Source organism: Malaclemys terrapin, chromosome 7, assembly GCF_027887155.1.
Source record: "Malaclemys terrapin pileata isolate rMalTer1 chromosome 7, rMalTer1.hap1, whole genome shotgun sequence".
Lineage (NCBI taxonomy): Eukaryota > Metazoa > Chordata > Testudines > Emydidae > Malaclemys > Malaclemys terrapin.
Genome location: NC_071511.1, coordinates 13269691 through 13284285, shown reverse-complemented (window position 1 = coordinate 13284285; position 14595 = coordinate 13269691). Strand labels below are relative to the sequence as shown.

General features: G+C 39.4%; 1 protein-coding gene across 1 annotated transcript in view; it reads right to left on the bottom strand.

The window, feature by feature from the left end:
• The window catches only part of CNTN6 (contactin 6), a 221956-nt gene that overhangs the window by 7032 nt on the left and 200329 nt on the right, over positions 1-14595 (bottom strand). The window contains exons 17-20 of the mRNA XM_054033268.1: positions 12114-12184; positions 8951-9185; positions 8174-8289; positions 6503-6689 (exon numbers count right to left, since the gene is read on the bottom strand). Coding sequence (XP_053889243.1) covers positions 6503-6689; positions 8174-8289; positions 8951-9185; positions 12114-12184 — 609 coding nt within the window. The remainder of the gene's footprint in view (positions 1-6502; positions 6690-8173; positions 8290-8950; positions 9186-12113; positions 12185-14595) is intronic.

The window sequence follows — 14595 nt, the reverse complement described above, 5'->3', positions numbered from 1 at the left end:
TCTTGCTGTTACGGTGTATATTCTGCCTGCCTTTGTGCAGCAAAACTGGGGTGGAGGGGAAGGAGATTGCAGAGGGAACTCCAGGCCCTACTGCTATCTGTATGTAAAAGCCACCCAGAATCTAGAACTGGTGTTTGTTCTCTTCAGCACAAGGATGTAGGCTGGCCAGCCACCATGAATTTCCTAAACACCAAAGGGGTAACAGAGACCTCCAAACCATGTAGCCAAGAGCAAAAATTCATGGCAGTCACATTTGCCGACCTAATATACAAAAATACAGCTATATGTGTGATGGTGTCCTTGCTGTGATAAATGTGCAGCACCCTGTGATCTTAGTTGTATTTAATAATTTTTGGCTTATATAGGAGAATAAAAAAATGCAGCGTGCATATTAATTTTCTTGCTTTATCAAACAGTCAATTAGCTCCAAAATGGAATCTCAACTGTGCTACCCATTCCCAGTCAGTAACTTCACAGCCTCCTTTCAGGCTGCTTTCTCAGAATCTGCCCAGGTCCTTTTTTCCACACTCACTGCTGGTACCATGTCCTGGTGGGGAGGCACCGATGGACACCATTATCACAGTGTGGAAATAGACAGCATTATGGGCTAGGATGGTCACCAAGTGAAGAACAAAGGGAGGAGGAGCACTTTCAATTTGCCTGCTCCAGGACTGGATTCCCAATACAAATGGGCTAAGAAGTGGAAACTTCATGGGTGAAATTCAGTTTCTCCTCAACCATCCCAGTGGGATCCCCCTAACATCCCCAAAGTGGAATGAGCCAAGAGGCTTGCCTGTTGTGCCCCCTCCCCCTGCACTACCCATCAACAAGGCTCCAGTGGAGCAATATGACCAGGGATGCCCTGTGATCTCAGCTGCCCCTTAAAATGGGATCCCAACAGTGAAGAGGGTTACAACAGGGCTGGTAATACGGCCTGTGGTACTACCATCCTCTCCAGAGAATCCCCAAGGAGCTTGAGGAGGGGAGAATGCATGATTCACCAGCCTCACTCCATCCTACATGGGGCTACCTATGCCTCTATTTTGCCCTCCATAGCTATTTGTAAGGCAGATTTCACAAAAAAATAAAAACAAATAAAAATATAAAAGCTCGGGGCCAGATCCTTTGCCCTCCACCTGGCTGCTGTACACCTTGTAAAGCTCATGTGGTATTCTGGGATTCCTCCCTCTAGCCAGCAGTACCCTGTCCACTCCTAGCCCCACCACTGTAGGGGGATACATCTGGAGAGGCCTGAAGGTGTATCATAGAATCATAGAATATCAGGGTTGGAAGGGCCCTCAAGAGGTCATCTAGTCCAACCGCCTGCTCAAAGCAGGACCAATTTCCAACTAAATCATCCCAGCCAGGGCTTTGTCAAGCCGGGCCTTAAAAACCTCCAAGGAAGGAGACTCCACCACCTCCCTAGGTAACGCATTCCAGTGCTTCACCACTCTCCTAGTGAAATAGTGTTTCCTAATATCCAACGTGGAGTTCACTGTGCTAATGGAACAGTCAGTGGGGCAGTCACTACCTGTGTAAATTAGAGCAGTTCTAATTACTTTGGAGGCCAGATTGGCTCCCAGCCAGTCCTAGATTGGTGGACAAGAAAGGTGGCTTACAGCTATCTTTCCCATCCCTCATACCTCCATGTGACTGGACTAGGAGGTCTGGCCTACAGAGAGAAAATAATGTGAATACAATATTCTTATTAAAATAAATTAAGCAAACAAACAAAAGCCTAACAGTCTTTGCAATATTTGGAATTACACTTTCTTGAGCAAGAAGCTTCATCCTATTGAATATTCTGATAGGCAGATCTCACTTTGATATGTCATTCTAGTGTCATGCTAATCAAAAGAAAACACAGATGCTTTAAAAAGAACAGGAGTGTTTGTGGCACCTTAGAGACTAACAAATTTATTTGAGCATAAGCTTTTGTGGGCTACAGCCCATTTGTTAGTCTCTAAGGTGCCACAAGTACTCCTGTTCTTTTTACGGATACAGATTAACACGGCTGCTACTCTGAAACAGATGCTTTACTAAACCACAAGTATTTTGGTACATAGAGAGAAGTGGGTATTTGGTGGCGAAGGTGGGAACTAATCAACAAAGCTGCTAGTGAACATAGTTAGAAGTGCTTAATCTTTTTGCTGTCAGTCATAATAAATACTAAAGATAGGCCTAAAACACACAGATCCAAATCCCCTTGAAATGTGCGGAATTTCAGTTCTAGATCAGAACTTCATAGTTCAGGCCCATACGGTACCTACTCTACATTCTTATGTACTGTCCTCTAGTGATAAATGTTAGAGTATCTAGAGAGCTTAGTTTCATTTATCATTACTATTACTTGATACTTGTCACATATAAAGCACCTATCTTCTGAGGAACTTAGAGTTTTTCAAATATTAGTTAATGAGCCCTCATAACGTCGAAGTATAATTACACCCTTTAATAGATAGATAAATTAAGGTTCTAAGAAATTAAGGGACAGATTCTGCCATTTTCAGTTATGGTGAGTAATGCCTTACTGTGTGCTTAGGTGACCAATCACACCACTTCAATGACAGGGTGTAACAGGGTGACTTGCCTCTTTAAATGCTAGCCAACCCTAGTTACTAGGCAGGCCTCCCTGAGCAGGGCTCACCTGTATCTGTTATTAAGGACAGCGGGAAGCTGCAGAGATGATATTCCCTAGGAGACTAGAGTGGGGATGGAGGGAGACGACTGATTGTGGAGAGCAAATAGGCTCCAGCAGAGAACACTGAGATACCAGGGCTGAGCTGAGAGAGTTATGGAGGCCATCTTGATTACAAAGGTTGCTGGGAGCAAGTAGGTTCCAGCGCAGAAACCTGGGACTCTGGGATTGAAATCGGAAGCAGGAGGCCTCCAAGTGACCTGATGAGAAGATGTAAACAGATCAATTTAAGGAGGAATTTGAATGTTTATTAATTTAATAAACCAAAATCTAAGGAGATGTGTGAATGGACAAAAGGATTTGTGAGTTATAGAAGAAGCACCTAAAAGGCAGAAATTGAGGTAGGGGCTATTTGCAGGACTGCCTTGAGGTCACAAGAAGGCACTCAGCCACATGATGATGTATTCAAACTGATATATGTAGTGAGCAGCTCACAACAAATCCATAGGCTAAAAGATTTTACCCACAATAATCATTTTGAAGGGTAAGTTAATCTGCATAAAGCAGTCACTTCGGACAGGAAAAAGGACTAAATTCATTGGCTAAACTGTTTGTTACAAATTTTGTGTTTAGCTCTAATTCTGATGTACTCTTTTGAGGAATAGGCAAAATTCAGTTCTGCTGATAGTGAAGTTTACAAAAAACAGTACAAAACAAAACATATTTGTTCTCTCTTCTACAAGACAAACAAAATGCTACCTTTTCATTTTTCTAGCAGCAAAAGTTGTAGTAGATCCGTTCCAGGAAGCAGTATGTAAGTTGTGGACTGAAGGTGGGGAGATAGGACCCAAGGTTATGATAACCACATTTATCATGGGTAAAATAAACTATATGAACTGTAACTAGAAATTTAGAGTGAGAAGGGTACATCTTGAATTATTTGGCCTTCCCCTATGCCCTAAGTATGATTCAGTCAATGGAGCTAAGTGTCCAATTCCCAATGGAGCTAAGTGTCCAATTTAGTCCTAACTCACTAAATCCCTTTTGAACATTGAAGTCTTTGCAATCTAAAAAGGAGATGCAGTTAAACAAAAATAAGGATGGCAATACTCAATACAATTGTTTCTTAAATTGACATTAATAGGGGACTCACTCTTTCTAAAGCCTAATATTCAGGAGGAAGAGCAAATCCAAGAAGCAAATGCAAAAGATTTTGAGAACATTGAGGGCTTTTCACACAGGCCCTAATTCTGGACTGAGAACTCCACTCCAACTCTATTTTTTCTAATAATACTTGAAATATTAAGCTGTATGTACTGGGACACGTTTGAGCTTTCATAATGTATCATAACACTACATATTAAAAAGTCATTTGGTTCCTCTTAGTTGCCATTATGTTCTGCTTCCAGGATATGCCAAATTTCCAGGTTCTATGCCAGGTTTCTCCTGAATTATTTTTCACTTCCAACTCAGAAACCACTGAAAACAAGAGTTTATTATGAAAATGATGACAAAAATGTATAGCAGAGTTTCCAGACAGCACTATAATAATAAATTTGGCTTTATAGAGCCCCTTGTATGTGTATTTTTTCATCTCTAGAAATGATCTGTAATAAAGGCAGAAAAAAAAGCAGAATTATGACTGGGGTTAAGATAATATGTGAGAGGCACTCAGAATGTATTTGATAGCAAGGAAAAAACTGTATACTACTTAGTAACTTACATGTCCAACATTTCCACCACTGTATCTAATTAAGGATCAGTACAATTTCTAGCTGTAAATGCTATCAATCTTCAAGGGGCAAAAGAAGTTTAAGTAGTTGATTTAAGCCTTTGACAACAATATGCTTATTTAGATATCATTTAGACATGAAATGTCTGGTTAATATTCAGATTTTGTTTTGAATCTGCCATATGGTATGCACATGCATGCTCACTATTGCACAAAATTGTTCTTCAAACTCTTAATATTTTTATCCCTGTTTTATCCAGTGCCCACTGACGTTAATGACTTCCACTGGAATTGGATCAGTCTTAAATCTTATTCTTATCATGATTCCACAAATACATCCCTTCTGTGTAGATCTGTGGCATAATGCTTTTTCTAATGTGTGTTTACTGTTAAGTAATAGGTCTCTCACACGTCTTTAAAGACTCTATCCTGCGAGATGCGTGGTAGCTCCTGGATTGCGCTTGATACTTCCAGGAGTTTCTCAGAACCTTGGAGAATCAAGCCTTAAAACACCATCAGTTATTAGCTTCATTGGACAACGTTCTAAAAAGGGAGTGGCATGTTTTGTCATAATTCTGTTACCATGGGAAATTTAAATGACTGAATAATCTGCCTTTATATGAATCCATTACATATATTTCTCTCACTCTGCAGAACACTGGAAGACAACAATGTAACCAGTCAAGTATCAGAGGGGTAGCCGTGTTAGTCTGAATCTGTAAAAAGCAACAGAGGGTCCTGTGGCACCTTTGAGACTAACAGAAGTACTGGGAGCATAAGCTTTCGTGGGTCAGAACCTCACTTCTTCAGATGCAAGGGAAGAAGTGAGGTTCTGACCCACGAAAGCTTATGCTCCCAGTACTTCTGTTAGTCTCAAAGGTGCCACAGGACCCTCTGTTGCAATGTAACCAGTAACATTTAACAACTGTATTACAAAAGAACCCACCCCAAACTCATATTCCTGGTTCCCAATATTGTTGTTTGCCATTTGGAACAGCTTTTCTTTATTGACGTGCCATCTCTTTTGAAATCGCATATGAAAACATGCAGCAATGTAGCACATCATGGCTATTCAAAAGTAAATGTTTATCAATGGTTGCCACATGGCAGCATAATAATGTCTGGAGATATAATGATCGCATAGAACTGGAAGGTCATCAAGTCCAGCCCCCTGCCTTCACTAGCAGGACCAAGTACTGATTTTGCCCCAGATCCCTAAGTGGCCCCTCAAGGATTAAACGCACAATGCTGGGTTTAGCAGGCCAATGCTCAAACCACTGAGCTATCCCTCCCCCCTAGTGAACATAGTTACAAGTGCTTAATCTTTTTGCTGTCAGTCATAATAAATACTAAAGATAGGCCTAAAACATACAGAACCAAATCCCCTTGAACTGTGGGGAATTTCAGTTCTGAAATGCCATAGATATTTTATGTTCTAAAAAATGTGAAATTACTGGGGGAATCACCTAAAGGTAGAATAGAACAGATAAAATAACCTGCAGAGGTGAAATCATGGTCCTATTGAAATCCATGGGAGTTTTGCCATTGACATAATTAAATGACTCTATACTGCTTGCGACTGGCCCTTTTCAGCTGACTTGGGCTTGATCTAAAGGTCTGTTTAATTCTGGTGTAGACATTCGGGCTCAGCCTGGCGCTGGGCTCTAGAACCCTGAAAGGTGGGAGGGTCCCAGAGCTCAAGCTGCAGCCGGAGTCCAAATATCTACACCGCAATTAAACAGACCCTTAGCCCGAGCCCCTTACCCCGAGTCAGCTGGCACAGGCCAGCCACAGGTGTCTAGTTGTCGCGCAGACATATCTATTGTGGCCAGGATTTCACCCCAGGAGTTCCCTTTGCCTGTTTACTGAATGGGCATCTCAGATATCACAGGGGAGGAAACTGTTGGTAAATGTTGACTTTTTAATGTTGACTACTCTGCCTATTAACAGCAGAAGGAGAGATAAATTAGTTTATTTTATTTTTAAATGCACTGTTTAATACTGTCAAGCTATTTGGGATCCATTTATTAACATCACCACATAAAACAAAGATGCACTGTGATATGTTGATATTAGGTTAGGCATTTGTTCTGCTTTTGTATAACTCATTGCATATGAAATTAAATACTTACGTGACTTCTTAGTAGTGATGTTGACTGGAGTGCTGGATGGGCCTGTCCCAGCTGTATTGTAAGCCCTTATTGTTGCAAAATATATTGTGTTGGCCTTTAGTCCTGTGATGTTTTTTGCTGTTACATTTCCACTGACTCTAACTTTACCAGCTGCAGTTTCCTTGGAATCATCTGTCCAGTATAAAACCTGAATATTAAGAGCAAAGAACAGACAGTTCATTGTTTTCCCACCAATTACAGTCTTGATTGGAAACGAGACAAGCCAACAACTACGGTTTCAAGAAAGACAGCATGTTTTGTAATTGAAACTGTCAGGAAATAAAATTAACCATGAATATTTATAGTGAAGAAATAAAATTTCAGACTCTGAATACAAATTAGAAAAGCAAATGAGAAATCCCTAGCTTTATAGATGTCCAAAAGGGAAACCTTGATAAGGTAAGAAATTTTAAAGGCTTGTCTGATTTTATAATTTGAGCATATTTGAAAAAGACTTAAAAAGACACAATGAGACACTTATATCAGCCATCAAGGAGGGTTTTAATTATGAGTTTTGATACAATAGCAACTATTTACTTAGACCTTTCTCTTGCTCTAATGGATGTTTAATTTAGTAGGGCTTGCATACTCTACACCCCTGCCCCTTTGTTTGATATGTATGCTCATAATGATAGGACAATAGAATTTTAAATATTTCTGTTGTCTGCATTTGATTTATTCTAGGCTTATTTTATCTAGAGAAGTTGGTGTTTTTTTTCATAGTGCATGTGGAATGGGTTGGATTTACAGCATTGGAACCTCAAATAATATTTCAGTGTTAGTATATTCATAGAACATATAGAGCACAAATAATGGTAATGTAAAAAACTTTCCCCCACCCTTCACCAGTGTGCCTTCACTCTATCCTGAAGGCACCACCTCTTGGGATCAATCCCAATTTACATCCCATGAAAACCCATTGATATCAATGGGGTTGCATGTGGTGTACATCAAGGGGCAGTTTGGATGAAGTCTTCACGACCATTTCAGTGCTAGAGACTTCCAATCAGTGTGTGAAATAGGGAGAAATGTGCTGTTACTGTAAGCGGTTATTTTTTATGACATGGACAGTTATTCACTAGAAGCTGGACTGAGAATACCAATGTATTTCATATAAGCTACAGAACAGTCTTTTGATGGTAACAACTTTCAGTTACTTTCAATTTCAAATGGATTTGTACTGGTGACCCAATGTTAAAATACTACTTGCTCTAGCTCATCTATATGTCTCAGTGCCATCAAGTGCCCGATGTTGCTCAGATACTATAGTGATGGTTATTCTATAAGAACATGAATAGATGGATAGGTAGTTATGGTTTTTAGAATACAATGCAAGTCCTCTTATAGTACTCAATGCAAAAGAGTAGACCTAAGTGCTGTTAGTGAAGGTTTAATTTACTTTAGTACATTATAGGAAGGCATAGACAGAACTGCAGTACTGGACTGTAAATACTTGTGATTATTTCAGGTGAAATGTTGCTAATGAGAGTTGGGTGAAGGGCTCTTATCCATTAACTCACTGTAATGGAAGGCAAGCTAGAATATGCACGGCTTTCGGAAGAGATATGATTGCAGTGAAGTCTGAAATTAACATCTTTCAACAAAATATGTAATTAATTTTTTGTGTATCACCTCATAGCCAAGTACCCTTCCTGTATGCCTGTTCCATGCAATAGCATTCCAAGATACTTCAACTTCGGAAGCTGAAAAGCTCTGCACAGAAACCCCCATTGGTGCAATCTGTGGCTCTAGGATCATAAGAAAGAAAATGCATGTCTGTAATAAATGCAATTTACAGAACATATCATTTGATTAAAAGTTAAACATCAAAAGTGCAAGAACTAAAAGGAGTAAAAGGTATTATGGTTAAGGCACTAGTTTGTGACTCAGGAAATTTGGTTTCAGTTCCTGGTTTTGCACAGACAGCATATGTGATCTTGGCTAAGTCAGGGAACGATTTTCCAAAATGCTCAGCACCTATAGCTTGAGTCAGATTTTCAGAAAAGCTCAGCTCCAATTTAAGCACCAAAAATAAGTGGCCACATTTACAAAAGAGTTTGACATTTTGGATGTCAAACTCTTTAGATAAAACTGGCAATAAGTAGTCTCTTCTAGCCTTCTCCTGAATCCACTCAATGGGGGCTGCTAGATGCGGAGTGGTTTTGAAAATCTGGCCCTGAGCTCTCTTCACCTCCATCCCCTACCTATACAATGCAGGTAATATTTTTTCCTCTTTTACCACATTTTGCCTGTCTTGTGCATTTAGATGGTAATCTCTTTGGGGCATGGAGTGTTTCTTTGAATATCTGAACAGTGCCTAGCACGATGTAGCCCTAATCATGGCCGGGGGTCTACAAATGCTAACAGAACACAAATAAATAATAAATAATAATAATAAATACTGCTTACCATCTTCTCCTGAGTAGACAATAGATATGGAGCTCAGAGTCCCTTCTCCTTCATTATTGTAGACACCCACTTTAACTTCAAAAGGGGAGAGAGGTGTAATACTTTCATTTCTGTAGACATACTTCGATGCTTCTACTGAAGCCACTACTGCCTTCGTCCAGCTTGTTGAACCAAGAGGCCGAAACATAATGATGTAGCCAAAACCTTTCCCATTTTGTAATTCTTCAGGAACTGACTGTAGATGTAGAGGAAATCAATCAATCAATAAGAATTTGAAAGTATATATGGTTTTAATTGAATCTTCATTCTATCAGTATATTTCAGTTGTATTGATTTGGTTGACTGTGCCTTAAGAAGATAATAATGTTTGCTCCATCAGTCAATTTCATATTGAAATAAAAATCAAAACAATATATCTACTGAGGCAATCCATTTAGAAACAAAAGATTTGATCAGTCCCATTAAAGGCATGCTCTTGCAAGTGTGAAGTTTTTTAAAATTAAAAGCATTTCACGCAATTCAGGATGTATCTGAATCTTTTCCCCCCACAGGGACTGAAATGCTAATTTTGGATGATTTATAAGGAAAAAAGAATTTGGAAAAGAGCAAATGTATATGCTTAAGTGTACGTTAATTGCATACTTATATGCACACCACTTTTATTTCAATTTTTAGATGAGTGCAATCCCAAGTGCATAAAAATGTCCTTATTTAAGTTTGTCTTGCACAGAAATGTTACTGAAAGTCTACATGGCAAAATTAATGTTTCTATTAATGAAATCTCCTCTCAAGGTATCTATCAATGACTCATACCAAGCGGGCATTTTCATCAGCGCTGTATCCAGTTTGCCCTTTTTTTCTGAGAAAAAAAAAATTACTGCCATATTGGCCTCTCAAGGAGAGAGAACATCTGTGTAATATTTTGAACAAGAAAGTGAAAGGATCAGTGCTGCATGATACAAGATATACAGGATGTATTCCTTAGCAATATAGCACGCCTGCAAATATTCACATCAAACAAAGATGCACTGAAAAGCAACCATGCAAAAGGGGTAGAAAATCTGGAAGTATAGACAAGGGCAGGAAGAACTGCAGAACCTTCAGTGAGCCTTAGCTTACAGTTCAAAGCTCTACTGTGTGTTGGAATCACCATGACCCATCATCAATATTGTAAAAAGGAGAAAAAAAAGCTAGAAGAGCATAACAAGTTTCCTAAGAATCATATTTTAGCCTATTCTCCTTAATCCTCCTGAGCCCAATGGCAAGGAAGACCTGAAATAGAAAAGATTAGCATCTATATTGAGCTTACCATCTTTGAAGTGCTTTACAAACATTAATCCTCAAAACCCTCCACAGTATAGCTTCCCCTTCTATTTTGTACTCAGGATTGCAAGAGTTAACTGTGATAGATTATGGTGTGTGGGGGGGCGGGAGGAGGATATGTCAGAGTTTAAGCTATTTGCTAGAGCATTTAATTTGTTTTGAGGCTTTTGTGACCTCAGCTTTAATCAGGGTGATTAGTCAGTTCATCACGGTAAGCAGAAGAGTTGTGTTCCGTTTTGTTAGCCTGGTATAAGAAGTGTCTCCCATGGCTGGTCCTCAGGACAGATTGCAGAGTCCAAAACAGGGATAATTTGATGTGGGTGTTTTGGGGTTGTTGCTGTTTTCTTTTTTCATGAGGGATGAACAGAGGAGAGGAAACCAAAAAGTGGAGAAAATAGTATATTGAAAAATAAGAAAATCATCATTGAAGTGACATGGGTACACAGGGTGCCTGATATACAAGAAGAGAAACACTTTGTAGCACTATAAGAAACAAAAAGCCCATTGTGCAATTTAAACTCTGACTCCAAGATTCCTATTTTCTCAGTAAGAAACTGTAAAATATTTTACTGAAATCACCATTTGCTCTTCGATTCTTTCCATGGAGGGAAGAAAATAACAGCAGTGTCATCTCTCACGGCCATGGAAATCAAGAGGTGCCACTTATTTCTTGACACTGGGTAACAGAAGAAGAATTTATCTAAGGAGGCTGAGTGAAATGTCAGTTTAACATATGATCAAACACAGGTGAATTTATATTAGTTGTGGCCACTAATTATGGAACTTGCACCATTTAATTGTCCTTAATCTTCTCTAGAATTACACCCTATCTATAAATTCAAGACTCTCCACTTTTTACAAAGGGAAGCAAACTCAAGGGGCAAACAGAGGGGCAGAATCAGATCATGCTCCCTCATCATCCTGAACCATGGAGGAAGTTCGACCACTTAGAGAGGGAGCACTGTGAACTGAGGAGCCTGACCCAAAGTCCATTAAAATAAATGGGAGTCTTTCCCCTTAAAACATGTTTCATCTTGTAGAATGTCATATATACTCAGTCTCCCCAGCTCTATCCTAGACAGGAAAGGGTGTGGCCTATTTGCCTGGTCTTCTCCCTCCGATCTGGGTTGACTCCTCCTTTTCATATATCTAGATACAGGTTGACATTTTCTAAGACAACTAAAATATTTAACAGTTTAACTCCCATTAATTTCAGTGTGAGTTGTGTGTCTAAATCCCCTAATTGGCTCAGAAAATCCAAGCCACATTTCTGATCAGTAACAAAAAAACTGAAGGGAAGGAAGTGTCTATCACAGGTGTCTATCACTGATTCTAGGAGTGGTGATTGGAGTTTTAATCCAGACTGTATCTTGTGGCTTGTATATTTTAAGCAAGAGATTTCCTTAGTATTAGAGAATTAAAAACCAATCACACATCAAAGTGTATGCACTGAAAACCTCATCTCTTTTAATACATGATAGGATATGCCTTGTCAGCATAGTATTCAAGAATAAACAACATGCAAACAAAAATGTTAAAAATGTTTAATGCAGAAAATGTCCAAGCAGATTAGCGTGTTAAGCAATTTTCTGTATAATAGAGATAACAGGGTTATAGACGTGTTCTAAATATATTTAGAGGATGCCTCTCAAACTGTTCAGTTCTATAAATTATTTATGACAAAGAAAACCTGATCTGTATCTTCTGAGTCTTTCCCAGGCAGAGGGTGAAGTCCTGGCTCAATTTAAATCAATGACAAAACTCCCATTGGCTTCAAGGGACCTAGGATTTCACCCATATTCTTTTAGAAAACTATTAGATCAATCGATTTAAAAGTTACCTCCCATGTGATGACAAGCTCAGAGCGACTCCCTCCACCTCCGCTCACATTTGTTGGTGCCACTAGAGGAACTAAAGAACAAAGGGCATTTGTGACTTGCGATTCACAGCAGCTGTTGTCAAATGCATGATTGCAGGCTCACATTTTAGCTGGTTTTATATACAGCAATTTCTCTTTTCAAAATGTAATACATGGACTCTGTGGTACAACAGTATACTTTAAATGAGTTTTAAATTATATTTACACATTTTCAGTTTTCTAAGACTGAGGGCACAGATGGGCATCCTGGTTCAAAAAATTAAAGAACCTAGTAACATCAAGTATCTGACACTAATATGCATCAACTAATTGCAAATGTTCCATTCAGACTGTAGCTGCTATACTATTGATTTTCTGGCTAATTATACATTTGTGCAATAAACATGTTGCTGGAGAAATATATATTTTTAATTAAATATAGGTTTTCATTTTTCTTAAGAAACTCAACACTCAAAAAAATCCCACCACGTTTGTGCTTGTTTTTTAACAAGCAATCAGAAGAGGCCAATGGTGCATAAATATGGGGGCCTGATTCACCGTGACACTAGAGTTCCGGTGTCCAACTAACGTAATGCAATGGTGATTCAAGCTGAGGAGCATACTTCATATCACTCCCAAGTGAGGGTTGGGGAAGGGAGGCAAGAAAGCCAAGGAAATTCCCTGCCTCTTGCAATAAGTTCCCAGCAGAAGGAAACTGTTTTTAGTCCTTTCTGTGAACCTCACAATGTGCCATATTCTGACAGCATTACTCAGATTGAATAGCACCCCACAAGTAGCACCAATGAGAAGGATTCTCACCTCCACTATGGCCCTAAGTTGGAATGCTGGAGCTAACCAAAAGAGCATTCCCTTCATTAGGAGCATTGCTCAAGGCAGTTTATGCTGCTCTACAAGGCCTCCACTGCAAGGCGTGATGTAGAGCAGAGTCTGTGTCAGATGTGTGATGTGGGCCAGAAGGATAGGTCAGAGATGGAAAGGGTAGGTTACAAATTACTGGGCCCTCCATGCACCTCAAGCAGGCCAGGTCTGAGAGTGAACAAAGGTGGCTTAAAACCTTCTGAGCTGCAAGTTTTATGCTCTCAGAGGCACACCATAAAATAACACCCATTGACTTCAGTGGGACAATTTCTGGACTAAGTTGATATTAAACCAGAGTAGAGGTAGAGGAATCTGACCTTATGGACCAAATTCTGTCACCTTTACCTTGAGAAGTCCCTTTTTTTTTCTTGTCAATATTCTATGGGACTAATGACATAAATAAGCTACTACTCAATATCAGGAAGATAGCAGCCATATATGTTGATGCGCTTTGTATTGTCATTAACCAGATACATGACCACACACTAATTACAGGACTCCAGTACAGTTCTAAACCTTTGTGAGGCTTCATCCTCTCTAGAAATATTGTCTATTTGACATATTGACTATAAATCATAGTCTCTCTCCAAGAGAACATATTCTATAACCCAAGTTTAGCCTCAAGCTCATGTCTTCTGAACAACATTTCAGAGGACTGGGTGCAGACCATTCGTTTTGCTTTGTTTTTCCATTTTTAGAAATTTGATGACAGTAAAGTATGATCTTTTGGTGGGTAAATTTTATCGCTCATATCCAACGTCACTGTGTGCTTCATAGTTAAGGAGTTTAAGATGGGAAGGAGGGGGATTAATTTAAAGAAGTAAATGAAGAAAAAGACTTTCAAGCCAGACTCAACTAGCACTCCACTGTTCCATGAACCAGTTGATGCTCAATTAGCACATGTGTTAAATGAGTTCAGTCTTTACTACATTTGCATGGGGAAAAATTTATACTACTGCTCAACAGAGCCTCAACTGGGTCATAGTTGAGAAACAGATGAAAATTTACGGTTGAGTGCACCAACGGCGGCTCAATTAATTCTCAGCTGCATTTTAATGAAATGAGCAGTGGCTCATTTGCATCCACAAATCTACTAATGCTCAATCAGGTTTTAGCTGGCAAAATAGCTATTACAACAGGGCATTTCCAATTTACCCTTTCACTGCTAGTCTTCTGCTGCCACTGCTGTGTTCTCACTGTGAATTCATATTCTGTTAAGAAAAGAATACTAGGCTGTGTCTAGTATATCTCGCTACACAGCAGTTGTAATCAGGCTGCATATACAGCAGCCAGAATGTTTTACAGCAATAAAGTGTTTAAGGCAGTAGGACCTGACCCAAAGTCCAATAGAATTGAGGGGAGTCTTTGCACTGACTTCCATGGGCATTGGGTCAGGCCCTAGTGAATGCATTGTGAGAAAGTTGTTTTCTCTTATTTCGATTTCTCCCCAGTTCCCTATTTTAAATTGTCATCTTGTTGCTGGGTGTGTGTTTGTTTGTTTTTGCTGTGCAAGTGCCATCTCTTCACATCTAGTCTTGTGCAGCCCCCTAGCAGAGCTACTGAAAGCTTTTCCTGATGGAAGGAA